General features: G+C 45.6%; 2 protein-coding genes across 9 annotated transcripts in view; one reads left to right on the forward strand and one right to left on the reverse strand.

Annotated features, from left to right (window-relative positions):
- Positions 1–18,265, reverse strand: part of OR10AK7H (olfactory receptor family 10 subfamily AK member 7H) — a 164,041-nt gene extending 145,776 nt beyond the window's left edge. For 2 of the 8 annotated variants that reach the window (XR_014808548.1, XM_084965409.1), the window contains exon 1: positions 11,489–17,061. The gene's annotated coding sequence lies outside the window, so the exon portion shown is untranslated. Of the gene's footprint in view, positions 1–8,051; positions 8,376–9,208; positions 9,315–11,488 lie in introns of those variants that run through there. The other 6 variants (XR_014808550.1, XM_084965410.1, XR_014808547.1 and 3 more) reach the window with 6 other exon arrangements.
- LOC100524382 (L-amino-acid oxidase BmooLAAO-I-like) lies at positions 6,430–13,007 on the forward strand. The gene is given in 11 exon segments (XM_084965407.1): positions 6,430–6,460; positions 8,112–8,326; positions 9,011–9,040; positions 9,042–9,079; positions 9,081–9,104; positions 10,484–10,685; positions 11,202–11,270; positions 11,483–11,616; positions 12,144–12,451; positions 12,454–12,699; positions 12,702–13,007. Coding segments are annotated over 11 exon segments (1,548 nt in total). The 3' UTR covers positions 12,953–13,007.
- Positions 18,266–20,247: the final 1,982 nt, after the last annotated feature.

Below are 20,247 nucleotides of genomic sequence, written 5' to 3' on the forward strand. Positions count from 1 at the left end.
CAGCAATGGACACATCAACCAGACAGAAAATCAATAAGGAAACACAGGCCCTGAATGAAGCATTAATAGATATTTATATGACATTCCATCTTAATAGATGGACTTAATAGATATTTATAGGACATTCCATCCAAAAGCAAGAGAATACACATTCTTCTCAAGTGCACGTGGAACATTCTCTAAGACTGATCACATCCTGGGCTACAAATCCAACCTCAGTAACTTTAAGAAAATTGAAATCATATCAAGCATCGTTTTCAACCACAACGCTATACAACTGGAAATAAACAACAAGAAAAAAAACAGCAAAAAACACAAACTTGGGGAGACTAAACAACATGCTGCTAAACAACCAATGGATCACTGAAGAAATCAAAGAGGAAATAAAATACCTAGAAGCAAATGACAACAAAGATACGACACTCCAAATCCTATGGGACACAGCAAAAGTCATTCTAAGAGAAAAGTTTATAGCAAAACAAGCCCATCTCAGGAAACAAGAAAAACCTCAAATAAACAAGTTAACTTTACATCTAAAGCAGCTAGAGAGAGAAGAACAGGCAAGACCTAAAGTTAGTAGAAGGAAAGGAATCATAAAGATCAGAGCAGAAATCAATGAAATAGAAACAAAGAAAACCATAGAAAGGATCAATGAAATGAAAAGCTGATTCTTTGAAAAGATCAACAAAATTGATAAACCCTTGGCCAGACTTATCAAGCAAAAAAGAGAGAGGACTCAAGGAGTTCCCGTCGTGGCTCAGTGGTTAACAAATCCGACTAGGAACCATGAGGTTGTGGGTTCGATCCCTGGCCTTGCTCGGTGGATTAAAGATCCAGCATTGCCATGAGCTGTGGTGTAGGTCACAGCCACGGGTCAGATCCCGCGTTGCTGTGGCTGTGGTGTAGGCCACCAGCTACAGCTCCGATTAGACCCCTAGCCTGGGAACCTCCATATGCTGTGGGTGCAGCCCAAGAAATGGCAAAAAGACAGAAAGAGAGAGAGAGAGAGAGAGAGAGAGGACTCAAATCAATAAAATTAGAAATGAAAAAGGAGAACTAACAATGGACATCACAGAAACACAAAGAATCATAAGAGAATATTATATGCAACTATACGCCAATAAAATGGAAAACCTAGAAGAAATGGACAAATTCTTAGAAAAGTACAATCTTTCAACACCAAACCAAGATGAAATAGAAAAGATGAACAGACCCATCACAAGAACTGAAATTGAAACTGCGATTTAAAAACTTCCAACAAACAAAATCCAGGACCAGATGGCTTCACAGGTGAATTCTATCAAACATTTAGAGAAGAGATAACACCTCTCCTTCTGAAACTATTTCAAAAAATTGCAGAGGGAGGGATACTCCCAAACTCATTCTATGAGGCCATCATCACCCTAATACCAAAACCACGCACAGATACCACAAAAAAAAAAGAAAACTATAGGCCAATTTCACTGATGAGCATAGATGCAAAAGTCCTCAACAAAATACTAGCAAACCGCATCCAACAATCCATTAAAAGAATTGTACATCAGGATCAAGTGGGATTTATCCCAGGGATGCAGGATTCTTCAATATCCGCACATCCATCAGTGTGCTACACCACATTCACAAACTGAAGAATAGAAACCACATGATCCTCTCAATAGACGTGGAAAAAGCCTTTGACAAAGTCCAACACCCATTTCTGATTTAAAAAAAACCTTCAGAAAGTGGCCATATTAATATTTGACAAACCCAGAGCCAACATCATTCTCAATGGTGAGAAGCTGAAAGAATTCCCACTGAGATCAGGAACAAGACAAAGATGTCTGCTCTTGCCACTACTCTTCAACATAGTTCTGGAAGTCCTAGCCACAGCTATCAGAGAGGTAAAAGACATAAAAAGAATCCAAATTGGAGAGGAAGAAGTAAAACTGTCAATATTTGCATATGACATGATACTATACCTAGAGAATCCTGAAGACTCTACCAGAAAACTGTTAGAGCTCATCAATGAATTTGTCAAAGTCCCAGGATACAAAATTAATACACAGAAATTGACAGCATTTCTATATACTAACAATGAGAGATCAGAAAGAGACATTAGGGAAGCAAGCAATCGACATTAGGGAAGCAATGCCATTTACCATCACATCCAAAAGAATAAAATACCTAGGAGTAAACCTACCTAAACAGACAAAAGACCTATACTCTGAAAACTATAAGACACTGATGAAAGAAATCAAAGAGGACACAAACAGATGGAAAGATATAACATGCTCTTGGATTGGAAGAGTCAATATTATCAAAATGACTATCCTACCAAGGCAATCTACAGATTCAATGCAATCCCTGTCAAATTACCAAGGACAGTTTTCACAGAACTCAAACAAAATATTTTAAAGTTTGATTGGAAGCACAAAAGACCCAGAATAGCCAAAGACATCCTGAAAAAGAAAAATGGAGCTGGAGGACTCAGGTTCCCTGACTTCAGTCTATACTACAAAGCAACAATCATAAAAACTGCATGGTACTGGCACAAAGACAGAAATCTAGATCAGTGGAATAGGATAGAAAGCCCAGAATTAGGAGTTCCCTTCGTGGTGCAATGGTTAACGAATCCGACTAGGAACCATGAGGTTGCGGGTTCGGTCCCTGCCCTTGCTCAGTGGGTTAACGATCTGGCATTGCCATGAGCTGTGGTGTAGGTTGCAGACGCAGCTCGGATCCCGTGTTGCTGTGGCTCTGGTGTGGGCCGGTGGCTATAGCTCTGATTCGACCCCTAGCCTGGGAACCTCCATATGCCGTGGGAGCAGCCCAAGAAATAGCAAAAAAAAAAAAAAAAAAAAAAAAGCCCAGAATTAAACCCATGCACCTACAGCCAACTAACCTGTGACAAAGGAGGCAAGAATATACAATGGAGAAAGGATAGCTTGTTCATTAAGTGGTGCTGGGAAAACTGGACACCACATGGAAAAGAATGAAATTAGAACACGTCTTAACACCATACACAAAAATAAACTCAAAATGGATCAAAAACTTAGATATAAGACCAGATACTATAAAACACTTAGAGGAAAACAGAGGCCAAACACTCTCTGACACAAACCACAGCAACATCTCCTCAAATCCACCTCTTAGAGTAATGACAGTAAAAACAAAAATAAACAAATGTACCTTATTAAACTTAAAAGTTTCTGCACAGCAAAGGAAACCCTAAACAAAACAAAAAGACAACCCACAGAATGGGAGAAAATCTTTGCAAATGAATCAGCTGACAAGGGATTAATGTCCAAAATTTATAAACACCTCCTACAGCTCAATACCAAAAAAACAAACAAACAAACAAACAACCCTATCAAAAAATGGGAAGAAGATCTAAACAGAAAATTCTCCAAATAAGACATACATATGGCCAAAAACCATATGAAAAGATGTTCAATATCACTCATCATTAGAGAAATGCAAATCAAAACCACTTTGAGGTACCACCTTACACCAGCCAGAATGGCCATCATCCAAAAGTCTGCAAACAATAAGTGCTGGAGAGGGTGTGGAGGAAAGGGAACCCTATTACACTGTTGCTGGGATTGTGAATTGGTACAACCACTGTGGAAAACAGTATGGAGATTCCTCAGAAAACTAAAAATAGAAGTACCATTCTATCTAGCAATCCCACTCCTGGGCATCTGGGGAGGTGAGGAGAGGAATAAATTAGGAGTTTGAAATTAAAATATACATACTACTATATATAAAATAGATGACCAACAAGGACTTAACTGCTATGCACAAAGAACTACAAATACCCTGCAATAACCCATAATGGAAGAGAATATATACAACTTTTCTGTACATTAAATCTAACTTTTCTGTACATTAAAAGTAACTCAACTCTATAAATCAACTATATTTCAATTTTTAAATTTTAAATAAATACATCATGTCTTTTATAAAAAAAGGAGGAGGAAGGGAAATTTCAAATCAATAAGCTAAATTTACATGTCAATAAACTGGGGGTGAGGGTAAAAAAAAGTAAACTCTACCCAAGTTTGGCAAAGCTAAAGCCAGGAAGGAAATAATAAAGATTAGAGCAGAGATAAATGGAATAGAGAATAGAAAATAACAGACAAAATCAACAAAGGCTAGAGGTGGGTCACAAGAAGTTCACCAAAATTGACAAACATGTAGCTAGATAGACTAAGAGAAAAATAGAGAAGACTCGGATTAATAAAATCAGAGATGAAAGTGGGGACATTACTACCAACCTTACAAAAGTAAAAGGATTATAATGAAATACGAAACCATTACCTGCCAGCAAATTAGATAAACTGGATGAAATGGATGAATTCTCGGAAACACACTAACTACCAAGCTGATTCAAGAAGAAACAGAAAATCTGAACACACTTACAAGAAGTAAAATGATTGAATCAGTAATAAAAAAAAAACCTCCCAACAAATGAAAGCCCAGGACCAGATGGCTTCAAGGGTGAATTCTACCAATTATTTGAAGAATTAACACCACTCCTTCTTGAACTTTCCCAAGAAAATATAATGGCCAAACTCAAACGATGAATGGATAAGCAAAATGTTGTATAAATGGAATACTATTCAGCCACAAATGGTGTATTATATTCAGCCACAAAAAGAAATGCTGCAATATGGATGAATCTTGAAGATATGTTCAAAGACAGGACACACAGTCATAGAAGACCACATATTATATGATTACATTTATGTAAAATGTCCAGAACAGGCAAATCCAAAGAGACAGAAAGCAGAACAGGGGCTGGGGGGATGAAGAAACTAGGGAGTGATGGCTACAGGTTGTAGTATTTCTTTTGGAATGATGCAAATGTTTTTAAATTAATTGCGGTGATAGCAAAACTATGAATACACTAAAAAAAAAAAACATTGAACTGTTCACTTCTAAAGGGTGAACTGTATCGAGTATACATTATATCTCAATAAAGCTATTAAAATTAAAAGAAGCAATAATAGAGGGAGAGCAAGAGCGAGTCTTCAACCTGCATCTTAAGCCCAGCAGTTCACAGTTCGTCTCCAAGCATCATTCCACCTTGTGCTTCGGCAAACCTGTGGTGCAGAAACTACCACCGTTTTGAAGAAATTACAGTTGTGTGTGTATGTGACAAACTCTGTCTCCAAAAGGAAAGAGGGAAACCTGCTTAGGTATGTACATATGCCAGACTCCTCACACACCATCTCATTAAATCCTTGAAATACTCTGTAAAGAAAGTATCTTTGCCCCATTTTACAGATAAGGAATTCTAGGCTCAGAGATGTAAAGACAGGACACACAGCCATGGCACAACAAAGCCGGATTCGAACCCAGTCCTGTTTGGTTCTATTGCTGCTGCCCTTTCCTCTCTGCCACCCTGGTGCCAGGATCTGCACCCTGTGTTCCAGCTGCTGAGTGTCTGCTATCACTCCTGTCCCCAGCCCCAGCCCCATGCTGCTGCTCCGTGCATGCTTCCTGCCCACTTCTCTCCCCAGCCAGCCTGTCTCCACCTGTACTGTACACAAAGAACAAAGAGCTGGTACTGGCACCATAGCCAACTGGCCTGTTTCCCTGGGAGAAGAAATTCCAGTGCCAGAGAAGCCCTCCTATGCCTAAGGAAGCCCTGGGGGACCCAGAGGAAAGGAGAAAAAAACAAAAAAACAAAAACCTAATCCTCACTGCAAATGGGCCGGACCAGAGACCTCTGCTCTGCTTGCAGAGAGTGCACCCGACAGGGGCGGAGAGAGCCTAACCCTCCCAGGGGAACTCATGGCTAGAATCCCCACCTTGGAGCAGAAGGCTCCGCAGTGAGACAGCAGTAGAACAGGGACATTCTCTCGTGGGGTCCAGACACTGGGCTTCCATACCAGCCCAAGCCCTCCTTCCGGCCCTCACCCCTTCCTGGGAGATAGTCTCAGTGGGTTTAGGAGGGTCTACCCAGGAGTTCCCGTCGTGGCGCAGTGGTTAACGAATCCGACTAGGAACCATGAGGTTGCAGGTTCGGTCCCTGCCCTTGCTCAGTGGGTTGAGGATCCGGTGTTGCCGTGAGCTGTGGTGTAGGTTGCAGACGCGGCTCAGATCCCGCGTTGCTGTGGCTCTGGCATAGGCCAGCGGCTACAGCTCCGATAAGACCCCTAGCCTGGGAACCTCCATATGCCGCGGGAGCGGCCCAAAGAAATAGCAAAAAGACACAAAAAAAAAAAAAAAAAAAAAAAAAAGGAGGGTCTACCTGGTTCTCACAAGCCCTCCTTCCCATTGGCTGGGGTCGATCATCTCACCTGACAACCCAGGCCTTGAGGGCTGGGCTTCTCTGCTTGGTCCAGCCAGTTGGGCCCTAGGGCAGCCTAATGGGATGAGGCCAGCTAGTGCTGGGTGGAGCTGGCGCCTCATAAAGAGAGGGAGAGTTGCCCCGGGCTCAGCATGAGCTGCAAGGCCATGGTCATGATGAAAGGTAAGGGGTGGGGGAGTGTCCCTCCTCTAGGTCTGAGAAAGAGGCATCTGAAAGGAAGGGAATGGATGCTGAAACATGGAGAGGAGCTAGACTGGGGAGTGGGAATGGGCCAGGAAGGGTTGAGACAGGTCCAAAGGGGAGTCTGGGCAGAGGCCCAGGCCGGAAGAGGGAAGGTGGGGACTGAGATGGCACAGGAGCTAGGTCAGGGGCTATGGATAGGTCCAGGTGTTGAAAGCGAGTCAACAGAATGGATATGGGTCTGGAGAATGAGTCTGGGGGCTGGGCCCACTCATGGGGAAGGACACGCGGATGGAGACAAGAGTGGTGGTAGCTTGTGGAGAGAGGAAAAGGTGTCACGGGTAGGGGAGGGATTCAGAGGGTGCGGTAGGCCTGGTGGGGCTCTGTGGAGGCTTGGGTCTCTCCCCATAGAGCACGGCTACCCCTCTCCTTTTCTCAAAGGCTTCACCCCTGCAGAACACGCCTCTGGCATTGGGAAGGGCCTGTACTAGGGACCTGCTGTGACACTGCCCCTTCTCAGTGGGTGGCCCCTGAAGATCCCTTATCTTCTGAGAGCTTCAGTTGTCCTGCCAAAAAACCTTGGGCTGGTGCAGAGGGGCTCCGCGGGTTATAACCCCTGCTGTTCCACTTTAGACCAGGGAAACCACTCAGCTCTATTCCAGGCAGGTGAATTTCTCTGCACAGCAGAGCAGGTAACTGTAGAGGAGAAAACCAAGTCCCTCCAGACTATTGCATGTTATATATTAACTCTGGTTTCCAAACTTGACAGCACACGAGGAAATATGGAGGGTTTTGAAGAATACTGTGAGGCTAGATAAGGACAATAGGGCTGCTGAGTCGCCATGGGGCACTGGTTGGCAGTCACTGAGAAACTGGCCACAGCTCACGCACACTCCTCCCCGAAGGGAACCGTGCGACACGCACACATACACACACACACACACACACACCCTGACAAATGCACACATTCCCAAAGAATACAGACACTCTCATGCTCCCTCACCCAACTTCATGCTCAAATGCACACACAGAATCAACACAAGAGCAGAAGCCACCCAGTTCTCTCAAACTCAAGCCCATGTATACACATCATCCCCACTCCTCCAAACACAGGCCACACACACCCATTTCTACAACCTCTCTCACATTTCTATGTAGATTTATCCACACATTTAGTCAGGTTCCCTCACTGTCCCACAAACACACCCCCTTCACATAAAATCACAGACAACACACTGTTTACAGGGCAGCAATCGCAAACTCACAATCTCAGCAGCTTGATCACAGACAAGCTCACACACATACACACATCCATATCAGAAGCAGGCATGTTTACACTCAAATACAGAGCTGCACTCAGTCATGATTTTCCAATTAATGGATGTGTGAACTCTGCTGGTGTGAGCTGTGCACAGGTGTGAACATTCACAAATCACACCACTCACACCAGCATAGTTCACACATCCACTCATACCCCAGACAACACATAGACACCATCACAGATACACACATTTAGAACCACGCATCGACAGGCACTGCCTCCTCTCCCGCTCATTCACACAGCCAAGCTCACCCTGGGTACGGCGGGTACAGAGCCCCAGAAAGGCAGCCCCCGTTCCTTTCTCTGTTCCAGGAATCCTGGTCTTGGGGCTCTTGCTGGCTGCTCCCAGCTGCTTTGGCGAATATGAGGACTTGGTCAAGTGCTTCCAGGACCCTGAATATGAGTCTATCCTTGTCACAGCCCAGAAGGGCCTCCACTTCTCCCCGCTGCCCAAGCGTGTGGTGGTAGAGGGACCTGGCATGTCAGGGCTGACAGCAGCCAAGGCCCTGCAGGACGCAGGCCATCAGGTAAGCAGGCCTTGGAGGGGCCTCAACCATTCTCCTCCAGTTTGCTTCACTGGGTGGAAAAAGAAAAGGAGTGGGTTATGCCAACCCTTCAGGCAACTGCACCTAACTGCCAGGTCTCTCAGCCCCTAGTTACTGCTCCTCAAAAATCTGGGTTCCCCAAGCCTTGACTGCAACTTGCATTCTTTTATTTGTTTGTTTTGCCTTTTAGGACCACACTTGTGGCATGTGGAGGTTCCCAGACTAGGGGTCGAATCGGAGCTGCAGCTGCTGACTAGACAGACCACAGCCACAGCTCATGGCAATGCCAGATCCTCGACCACTGAGTGGGGTCAAGGATTGAACCCACATCCTCATGGATACTAGTTGGGTTTGTAACCCACTGAGCCACAGCGGGAACTCCAACTTGTGTTCTTTAGGAAATAAAAGTAGGAAAGGGCTATGCTAAACGGAAAGGGCCAAGGGGCCTTCTGAGCCCTGCCACCATGGAGCTCTTCTGCCACACTGACATTACTCAGGACCCTTTGGGAGAACCACCCTCATCCCCCGTTTGGTTATCCTGCACATACATCCAGGAATCTGCTGCTGGGAATTGCAGGCTAGAACCTGTAGCTGGTGAGCTGGGAGCAGAGGGCGTGAGAAGGGAGAGCATGACCCTGGAATGACAGCAGCCTCTCTGGACACCAGGTAACTGTCCTGGAAGCCAGCGACCATGTCGGGGGGGCGAGTGGTCACATTCAGGAATAAGAAGGAGGGCCATGCGAATCCCAGAGTCCCACAGGTAAGTCTCCCAGGGAAGGGGCGGGGAGACAAGCAAGGAGGCAGAATTAAGAGTAGGAAGGGAACTCTGCTGCCATCACGTTGGAGCCCTTTCAGATCCACTACCTCATGTGATTCAGTCCTGCAAATCAGGACTCACACTGGTCTCCCACTTGACAGAGGTGATCGAAGCTCAGAGTCCAGGGACATACAGGAAGGGGCAGATCCCAAACTAAAAATGACAAGAGTTACCATTAACTCATCAAGCTGTGTACTATATATACAGGCAGTTATGTACACGTCAATTATACTACAGTGAGCTGCACAATAATAACTGTTCAGAATAAGAATAACAGCTGCCATTTGTTGAACACGTACTGTGTGCCTGGCCCTCTGCTAAGCACTGCATGGGCATTGTTTCATTTGATCTTCACAACCCTCCAATTAAACACTCTTAGTTCTCCTATTCACAAATCAAGATACCAGGCTCAGAGATATTAAGGGGTACCCCACCCCAAGTTTCTCCCCAGAGAAAGTGACAGAGCTCCTCCTCAAAATCAAGGAGGCACATGGCAAAAAGCATATGCTCAGGGAGTTCTCATCGTGGCGCAGCAGAGATGAATCCAACTAGGAACCATGAGGTTGCGGGTTCAATCCCTGGCCTTGCTCAGTGGGTTAAGGGCCCAGCGTTGCTGTGAGCTGTAGCGTAGATTGCAGATGTAGCTCAGATCTGATGTTGCTGTGGCTGTGGTGTAGGATGGTGACTACAGCTTGGATTTGACCCCTAGCCTTGTACCTCCATATGCTGCAGGGGCAGCCCTAAAAAGCATGAAAAAAAAAAAAGGCACATGCTCAATCCCTTCATCAGAACAGACTCCTGGAAGAGAATCCAGCTCCTGGTTCTAGGGCATCGAAGACAAAAAAGATTCCTTGCCAGGTGTCCCATATACCTCCAAAAATATGACTTCTTTTTTGCCTCATTGGAAAGTGAATCTGAGATTTCCCTCCAAACACTACCAAAAACAAAAATTAACAATACCAGCCCAAAGTCGGAGTCTTTAGATATGGCCTCAAACTTACTTAGAAATGGAATTTAAAATACTGTCCAAAACAAAATATCTCTTGTCTCTATATGTGAGGTCTATATGCTGGGATTTCCTTAAAGTCATTCATTCAGTGATGGGTGAGCTCCCTACTCCCTATCTCCCTTGGGGCAAAATCAGAAGGAAAAGAACTAATGCTGCAGCGAGAGGAGGCAAGGTTAGAGATGAGGAAGCAGTTAGTCTGAGCTCCTTGGGCATGTGAAGAAACTGGTTTTCCCAGAAATGATTTCCATTGTGAGGTCAGCAGGAACAAGGTGCCCTTGGGACAGGTGCCATGTTTTGCTTGTATCCACTCCAGGTTGGTCCACACCTACGTCAGGAAGCTGGGCCTGAAGCTGAACAAGTTCATCCAATATGATGGTAACACCTGGTTCCTCATCAATGGAAAACACTATCGTACCAGGGAGGTCAAGGCCAACCCAGAGCTCCTAGGCTATTCCATGAACCCAAAAGAAAAGGGCAAGAACGCTATGAATCTCTTCTACCAGTCCATTGAAAAGGTGACTCCTGCCTCACCCATCCCAGGGTCAGGAAAGAACAGGGTCCATAGGTCACCTGGCAAGTTAATGGATGGACCCAGGCCACCTGGCTCCTGCCCAGTGCTCTGCTGCTTGGTCTGACTTCCTTCTAACACCCTGTAAGAACGGTGCCACCCCACCACCAGTGCCCAGCCCTATCTCTTCTGACCCCGTGTGATCCAGTGGCCCATTTCTTGATTGATTAAGCAGTGGAAGGAAAGGGCATCACCAGGTAATCCAACCCTTGGTAATGAATCAAGCCTCCTAGATTGCAATAAATGTCTTCACCTTAAACTTTAGTCTCCAAAGGTTTTTAAATGAAGGGAAGAGATTTAGAGGGAAAGAGGAAATTTAGGAAGTCCTGGAAGCACCCTTCCCCTGGTCCTTCATCTGCTCCCTCTTTGCCCCCTCCCTCTTCAAAGGAAAAATCAGGGAACCGAAGAATCCTGCCTCTGGCTCTATAACTTTAAAGTTGCTCTCCCTTCCTCACCTCTGCAGCTCAAAAGAAATATGAAAAATTTCGACTGCAGCCATCTGTTGTCCTTTTGTGATTCCTACTCCACCAAGGTGAGAGGCAAAGAAGTCCCAGGATAGGGTTGAAAGGGGGTCTGTGCTCAACCTAGTCCCCTTGGTTGTCCCCTGCCTCCCAGGGTCCTCTTGTCCCAGTGCCCCAGGCTTAACCTCCCTGGAGTCCAGTCCCTGCTTTCCTGCCCCAGGCCCCTGCTGAGGCCCCTTCCTACATAGGCCGCCGTCTATCTGGTGCTTCTCCCTCCCCACAGGCTTACCTGCTGAAGGAAGGGATGCTGAGCCAAGGAGCGGTGAAGACGATCGGGGATGTGCTGAATGAGGAGTCCGGACACTCTAAGTCCCTCCTGGAGTCCCTGCAGGCTGACATGATCTTCGAGAGTGACAAGTAAGGCTCCTCCAACCCTCAGAACAGAGGAAGGAACCTTGGATTATTGAGTCATTACTATGTGCCAGGCACCCTGCTAAGCCCTTAACAGGAATTGTCACATTTAATGCTAACATCACCTGGAAAGTAGGCACTGTACTTCAGAGCCATTTTGGTGATGATGCTGAGGCTCAGAAAAGTTATGTAACTTACCCAGGGTCATGCAACATGGGCAAGGGCTAGAGCCAAAATCCAAACCCAGGGCTTCAGGACTCTTCCTTGCATGGTGGCTGAATCCACAGGCTTTGGAGCTAGACTGTGCGTGTCATCATGGGACAGTCCCTTTTCTCTGGGTGTTCATTTTCCAACGTATAAAATTCTACAGTAATCCCTCCCTTACAGAGATTAGTTAAGGTGATGTATGTGAAGCATCCAGCGTGGGCCACAGGAGGCTAGTTTCCTCCTTTTTCAGACCGGGATCTCTGCTGCAACCCAGCAAGCCAACCTTGGGCGTACCACATTCACCCTCTCTCTTCTCTTCACCCATGCGGCTTTTCTGAGATCACTGGTGGCTTTGACCAGCTCCCCAAAGCCCTCAATATGAGCTTGAAGCCTGGCACCATCCATCTAGGCTCCAGGATGAAGACAGTAGTGAGAGATGGGCCTGAGGTCCGGATTTCCTACCAAGTGGGCAAACCCAACTCAACGCTACACACCCTCACCGCAGACTTTGTTATCATTTCGCGCCTCATCACCTTTGAGCCACCACTCTCACTGGGCAAGATGGATGCGCTTCGCTCGGTGCATCACACCAGCGCCACCAAAGTGGTTCTGGCCTGCCACGAGTCCTTCTGGGAGCGGATGGCATCCGGGGCGGGATCTCCATCACCGACCGGCCCTCACGCTACATCTACTACCCCAGCCACAGCTTCCCCAGCGGCAAGGGTGTCCTGCTAGCCTCCTACACCGTGGACGATGATTCCCTCTTCTTTCTATCCATGAACCAGGACCAGGTAGTGGATATCGTCTTGGAGGACCTGGCGGCCGTGCACCAGATGCCCAAGGAGGAGCTGCGGCGCAGGTGCCCCTCGTCTGTGCTCAAGCGCTGCCTCTGGAGCCCCTCATCATGGGCGCTTTCACTGAGTTCACACCCCATCAACTTGCGGACTATTCACAGCAGCTCTTCCAGCCAGAGGACCGCATCTACTTTGCTGGCGAGCATACCAGCCTGCCCCACGCCTGGATAGACACTGCCATTAAGTCTGGCCTCCGGGCAGCTAGGGACATCCAGGCTGCTGTGGACGAGGAGGCCACAGGGGGACAGAAGACCTTCACCAACACCCAGGACCATGTCTAACGCTGAGAGAAATCCCTGAGGGAATCTGGCAGGAAGCAAGCTGCAAAGTGGGAGCTGGAGGCAGAGACCCTGGGGAGATATCACCATTTGTCCCCCTGGCCCACAAACAGGAACCCCAAAATACCAAAGAACCCAGTTGGCAAGTCCACAGGAAACATCGCCCCCTTTTGGCGTCTCTCTCCTGCCAGCAAAGAGAAGGATCAGCAGAGTCAGGAGAGATATTTGGAGAGAGAAAGAAAAACTCAAGGATGGAGTGTGCTAGAACCAGTCCTGAGCTTGCATAATAGTAACAAGCAAAAGAGAAACGTTTCAGCAACACCCTGTCATCTACAACTAGAAGCCCCTAAAGAAACAGGCAAACCCAAACCACAGCAGTGTTAAACCACAGATTGGCCACACAAACCCGCAGCACAGCAAACTTGAGCCAAGGCCTCCCATCTCTGCCCACCCGCAGTCCAGATGGATGGGAGAGATCAGAGTTCTTTTTTCTCTTTTTGAGCCTGCTCGAGATCTCCTGGCCTGTGGACTTTTCCTCTCCACTCTGACCTCCGCATCACCAACCAGAACTCACCCCCCTGCTTTTGCCTCCCCCTGGGAGGACACCAAGCCCATTCTACATGCTTCCTCCCCACGCTGCTCCTCACTAACACCTGCTCGGTCCTTCCAGGCCCAAGTGAAATTATTTCCTCTCCCAAATCCTTCCTTAATGGACACACAACAAACTCCGAGGATCTCTCCTGTGAGCCACAAGCCTTCCTACCTAGAATCCCAAACATCTGGACTATGGATCTTCTTGTGTTGTTATATAATTACTACATAGGTCATTTCTGGGTACTTGGGTCCAAGTAGGCAAAAGGAAGAAGTAAATAAACTGGGAAACCTGAGAACATTCTTACCAGGAGGACGCTGGAGACCAGTATGTGATGAAATACAGAGTGTTGTGTCCTGAGACTGTCATTTCACAGGAGGAAGAGATAGAGAAAAGAAGCACATTTTCTTACTGCATTTGGCCTATTTTTAAGACCCCAGCCTACTTAACTCTGATTTTCCAAGCACCCTATATTAGTAAGGATGCGTTCCGTTTCAGGTGCTGGAAATCAAGCCCAAACTGCCTTAAGGGAAAGGGAATGTCTTGGCTCAAATTTCTGAAAAGTCCAGAGCGACTGGGTTCTGGAATCAACAAGTCATCACCGAGGTTTTCTCTTTCTCCCCTTCTTGACTATGCTTTCCTAAATTAGTTTCTGTACTAAGTTGAATGATGGCGCCAAAAGTTCACATTCACCCAAAACCTGTGAAGGTGAATGTATTTGGGAATAGGGTCTTTGCAAATGGAATCAAGCAAAGATGAGGTCACACTGGATTAGGGTGGACCCTAATCCAATAAGCGGTGTCCTGATAAGAAGGAGATTTGAATACAAACATGTACAGAGGAAGACAGCCATGAACCAACGATGGAGCCAGATTGGAGTGATCCATCTACAAGCCAGGGAATCCCAAGGGTTTCTAGAAACCTCCAAAAACTATGAGGAGGCATGGAATAGACTCTCCCTCAGGCTCCAGGAGGAATCAACCCTGCTGACACTTTGATTTTGAACTTCTAGCCTCCTGCAAGAAAATAAATGTTTGCTCTTTTAAGCCATCTAATTTTTGAGTGATTTGTTATAGGCCCTAGGAAACCAATACAACTTCCTTTATTCTTCTGTTAAGGAATACAGTCAGGATCAACTCCAAGATTATGTCATCCTAGGTCGTCATCCAGGGAAAAGAAAGGGCTGCTGTCTCCCAGGCCATTCATTTATGTTTCATCCTGTCCATCCACCTGCTTGGCTGCCCACCCCTCAGCCTAGAAAGTAGATCTTGTCTGACAAGGAGCCCCTTCCGGCTGCCAGTGGAAGCAGATAACGGAAAAATCTCTTAAGAGGAGTATGCTAGGCAGATAAATGCAACAGATGTATACCGAAAATTGCAACTTCTCTGGGTTAGGCTAGGGAATATAGCTGAGCCATTCCAGGGCTGGGTTAAACCAGCTCCCTTGGGGCTCCCCGTGCAAGACAGTTCACCACCAACAGCCCTGGTACACACAGTGACCCTCCTAGAAACTGGCTCCATCAAGGGAGGGGTCATTTTCCAAACTGTCTCTTGCACTGTTTATCTTTGGTAACCCCATTAATGTCATGACAAAGGCCATGCCTTCTTGAGGCTCTCAGAAGAGAGGAGGAACCCTGGCCCAGTGGAGTCTAAGTAGAGAAAGGAGAAGAAGGCAGGACCGGGAGAGAACAAGGTCCCTTGGGAAGAGCTCATCAAGAACCCCTGGGCTAAGAAGAGGACCCTGAAGGAATAAGTCAGAGAGGAGCACAGGCAAGAACAGGGAAGCAAACAGCGCTCTGTCCATTGGATGTAAAAATGAGGCCCCAGGGAATTCCCATTGTGGCACAGTGGAAACGAAGCTGACTAGGATCCATGAAGATGCAGGTTTGATCCCTGGCCTCGCTCAGTGGGTTAAGGATCTGGCGTTGCCATGAGCTGTGGTGTAGGTCACAGTTGCAGCTCGGATCCCACGTTGCTGGGGCTGTGGTATGGTCCAGCAGCTGTAGCTCTGGTTCAACCCCTAGCCTGGGAACTTCTATATGCCACAGGTATGGCCCTAAAAAGCAAAAAAAAAAAAAAAAAAAAAAAATGAGGCCCCAGGGGCATGGAGTCATCTGTGCAGAGAGGATGGAGCAGGGTGAGGGGAAGTGGATGGTGGAAGCCAGACTCTGTGGCTTAGAGATAAATGACTCCCAGCATTTGGATGGGAGTATTAGGCAGAAAATGAAAAGGTTCAAAGATACCACCACACAGAGTTCTTAATTACAAAAAAAGATAACAGAAACCAAATCTGAGTGACTTAAGCTGGAAAGAACTTGAGGAAGAATAGCAAGAAGCTCACAAAATTGACAAGAAGGGAAGTGGGAAGATGCCAAAGGAGACCTGTGGCCTGAGCCACAGTCAAGCTCCTGCCATAGAAGCAGCCTGGTAAATGGCACTGTGACCACTGAGCACTGCTGTGGCCATTGAGACCACCACCACCAGCCATGAGATGCTCTTCCTGCTGCCAGAGCTGGTTCTCCACTATCCACTGCTTCTTCATTTCTCCCATATTCAAAGCCCTAGCTGGCTGAGTCTAGGTTGGTGTCCACTCCCTGGCTGCAGGGTCAGGGAAAGCTAGAAACCAACAACACTCTTTAGCTTTTGAGGTGGGAGGTGAGGTGCTACGTTCCATCAGACCTTACCGTGGCGGATTTCCCAGGCACAGGAAACAGGTGTTGCTGTGGGCAGGCATAAGGCAAGGTCAAGGCCCAAAGGGAAGGACAGGGCACAGACCACCTCTGCTTCGTGAGCCATTGACCCCCCCCCGAGTCTCGGTTCCTCAGCTGGACAGTCAGGGCCACACCCCACCGTATCATGGGTGAAGGGATTAGAGAGCATGTACAAAACGACCTAGAGATTACATGCCGATAAAGTGCACAAGCAGGAGGCCTTTGCCTCTAGCGCTTGGAGAGAATTATTCCTCAGTTAAGGATGAGAGCACTAAAGCTCACTGGGACCAAATAACTTGCTGAAACCTTGACAGCCAGGCATTGAGACAGAATTTGCAGCCAGGGATGCCTGATTCAGAAGTCTAGGATGCTGCTAGTCTCGTTGGAGGGAGGAGTAACTGGCCTGACAGAGATGGGGCAAAATTCAGACCAAGCAGGCATTGAGACAGGTGAGGTGGCAGGAGCTTCGTGAAGGCCAAGATGGGAACAGACCAGAACTGACAACTGTCTGGGTAACATCCCTATAATGCTACACCGCCTCATTTCCTTTCCTACATGCTCTCTTGTGGAGGGAAAGAAAAAAGTAGAGTTTATAGCTCATAAAACCAATAGCCTGTCTACAGGTCTCTCCGAAAAATTTCAGTGGTTAGCCTTTTTTATCTTTCTACATCAGAAACTGGGAATACCCACAGAAAAGTGGGTACCTGTAACAATCACGCAATATGTGCCTTAATAAAAGCAACAGTTGGGAATGACTCTAACTCTCAAGAGGTAAAAGCACACCCCGTTCTTCCCCAAAATGTACCACCCACACAAGCCACCTGGAAGTCTAACTCTGGGATTGCTAAGCTGAAGCTCACTCTAGAAGACTTGAGAGTCTTGAGCAAGCTCCCTTGGAGTCCCTGGGCATGGCATATTTTCATGCCCCCGGGGGTACCCTTAGAATACCGTGAGTACATGAAGGGCCAGGTGCTAGAGTTCCAGATTAAGAAGCAGTGCCAGAACTTGGAGTTGAGCCCCTTTGGATGCCAAGAACCCATTAACAGTTCCCAGGAAAAAGGGTGAGGCAGGAGGGTGGAGAAGGAAGAGATAGGGGACCCTGCCAGGAACAAAAACTCAGCCCCTCTTCACCCTCCTTTTCCAAGCATTTAATACTCATTGTTGATGGTTAGTCTTTCTGCTTCACAGACAAGGAATTGAGGCTCTGAGAGTGAGATCAATCCAGGATGCAGGTGTGAGAGCCTAGACTAGATGGTAGTAATAACAGCCGTCATTATTGAGTCTTGGTTCAAGTATTGTGCCAGAACCATGCATTCCTTTTCTAACTGAATCCCCAACCCCTGAAAAACAACCTCTATGAAACAGTTGTGATTGTCACCTCCACTTTACAAAATAAGGAATTAAGAACCCAGAAAGCTTGTTTTGCACTAAGTTGCATAAACAGGATTCTCTATCTGGTACCCTCTGTGTCTACTAAAATTTTAGTCAAACATGTAAATTAAATCAAAATATCTCCCAAATTCCCTGTGATAAGAAGTGAGGCAAACCAAAACAAAGCCAGCCCTATAATTATCTTTAAAACCACTTAAAACAAAAGCATCAGAATGCTGCTGGTTCTTTGAAGCTCTAGTTGTCTGAAGGGCTTCCATTCAGTGCCAGGGGTACGGCCCCCATCTGTCTCTCCAAGGCTAGAAAAGAAGGAAATAAAATTTCTGGTAATACTCCAAGGAGATGCAAATTAAACTTTAGGAGGCACTTTGGACTGTGCTCCTGGGAAGATTACAAAATTTCTTTTTCTACAAATAGTCCCATCTTGAAGCCCCGTGAGCATGGGGTTGAAGGAATGAGAGGCAGCCACTGCACCCAGGCTATTGTGCACCTGACAGGTAGCTGAAATCAAAGCTTCTCAAGTTCATCCAGTGCAATGGCAATGCTGACTCTTCGATGTATGGCAGCACTAGAGTAGGTCTTTGAGACTAATGCTGAGTTCTGGAGCTACTCAGAAAAAGAGGGCAATTCAAAAAGAGTCACCTCATATTCCATCAACAGCAGTGTGCCACACTCCACTCCAAGAGGAAGGCAGGGAGTGTTCATGAACTAAATGTGTGCTAAAGATCATGAAGCCAGACCCCCTTTTAAAACTGGAAAACTGAAAAGCCCAGAAGAATTAAAAACACAGTCAAGGAAAACAGAATGTAAAAAACTTGGCAGTTTGATTTGAAAAATAACTAAAGGGAATTTTTAGAAGTGAAAAATATTAGAAACACAGGGATAGATTTAATAGAAGATTAGACTTAATTGAAAAGGTAATTCGTAAACTTGAATAAAGAGCTGAAGAAAATTTGTCTCTATTTAGAAACAAATTAGGAAAAAAGAGATGAAAATATACAAAAAGAACCATGTAGAGTAGAGGGAGAACATTCAGCATAAATTTTATCTGATGTAGCAGTAAGGAATACTAGAATGATAGAAAGATAATATTGAAGAAATAATAACTGAGAATTCTCCAGAATTAAAGAAACACATAAAACAAATTAAGAAAGTCCAAGTCCATGATTTTCTTTCCTGTGGAATGTTTCCTTTGTGCCATATATTAGATTCTAGATATAAGTGATATATAATATTTGTCTTTTTCTTTCTGACTTCACTCAGTATGAGAGTCTCTAGTTCCAACCATGTTGCTGCAAATGACATTATTTTGTTCTTTTGTATGGCTGAGTAGTATTCCATTGTGTATATATACCACATCTTCCTAATCCAATCGTCTGTCGATGGACATTTGGGTTGTTTCCATGTCTCGGCTATTGTGAATAGAGCTGCAATGAACATGCAGGTGCATGTGTCTTTTTAAAGTAGAGTTTTGTCAGGATATATGCCCAAGAGTGGGATTGCTGGGTCATATGGTAGTTCTATGTATAATTTTCTAAGGTACTTCCATACTGTTCTCCATAGTGGTTGTACCAGTTTACATTCCCACCAACAGTGCAGGAAGGTTCCCTTTTCTCCACAACCCCTCCAGCATTTGTTATTTGTGGACTTATCAATGATGGCCATTCTGACTGGTGTGAGGTGGTAGCTCATGTAGTTTTGATTTGCATTTCTCTAATAATCTGTCTAGTCAATTATGATGGAACACATAATGTGAGAAAAAAGAATGTGTACATGTATGTGTAACTGTTTCACCATCCTGTGCAGTAGAAAAATATATATATAAAGAAATTTAAAAATATAAATAAAAAGGAAAGTCCAACAAATTCCCAAGCTGATAAGTGAAAAGAAATACATACCTGGACACATCATGGGCAAACTGCTGAACCCGAAAGACAAGACGTTAAAAGCAGAGCAGACAGATTACCTGTAAAAGGCTATTGATTAAATCAATCGCTTGGTTTCTCAGCAGCAACAGATTGGAATACATTGGAATAATACCTGCAAAGTGCTTAGAGAAAATAACAGTCAGCCTAGAGGTCTAGAGCCAGCAAAATTATCTTTCACTGATAGAGATGACAAGACATTTCTAGGTAATAAAACCTGATGGGTTTTACCACGAACAGAACCTCGTTTTCTGAAGATCCTTTTCAGATCCTCCTGAGGGTGTACTTCAGGGATGATATGAATGATTCTAGAGGAAAAATCTGAACGAGAAAAGGAATAGTGAGCAAATAATATCGTACGCATGTGGTAAAATTTAAACAAACACCCACTGTGTAAAACAATAATAACTGCAACCACTTTTTAGTGTTAAATTTTTCAGACAGAACCAAAATCCTGGACAAGAATAACCTATACGGAGGAAGGTGATTGGAGATAAAATACACTGTGGCCCAGTAAAAGAACTAACACAGTACAGTGCACACCCAAATGCAGTCTTAGTAAAACTGCTGATCTCCAAAGATTTTAAAATCTGCCACAAATTACCTGCGTATACTATTATCCCCTTTGTTAGTAACAGATCACTCTGCTATTGAAATGTCAAAGTGCCCAGCCCCAAATCCA

This window comes from Sus scrofa, chromosome 6, assembly GCF_054392235.1.
Source record: "Sus scrofa isolate SSC_HxYL_T2T_F1_AM1 chromosome 6, Sscrofa_HxYL_maternal_Yorkshire_Landrace_v2.0, whole genome shotgun sequence".
Lineage (NCBI taxonomy): Eukaryota > Metazoa > Chordata > Mammalia > Artiodactyla > Suidae > Sus > Sus scrofa.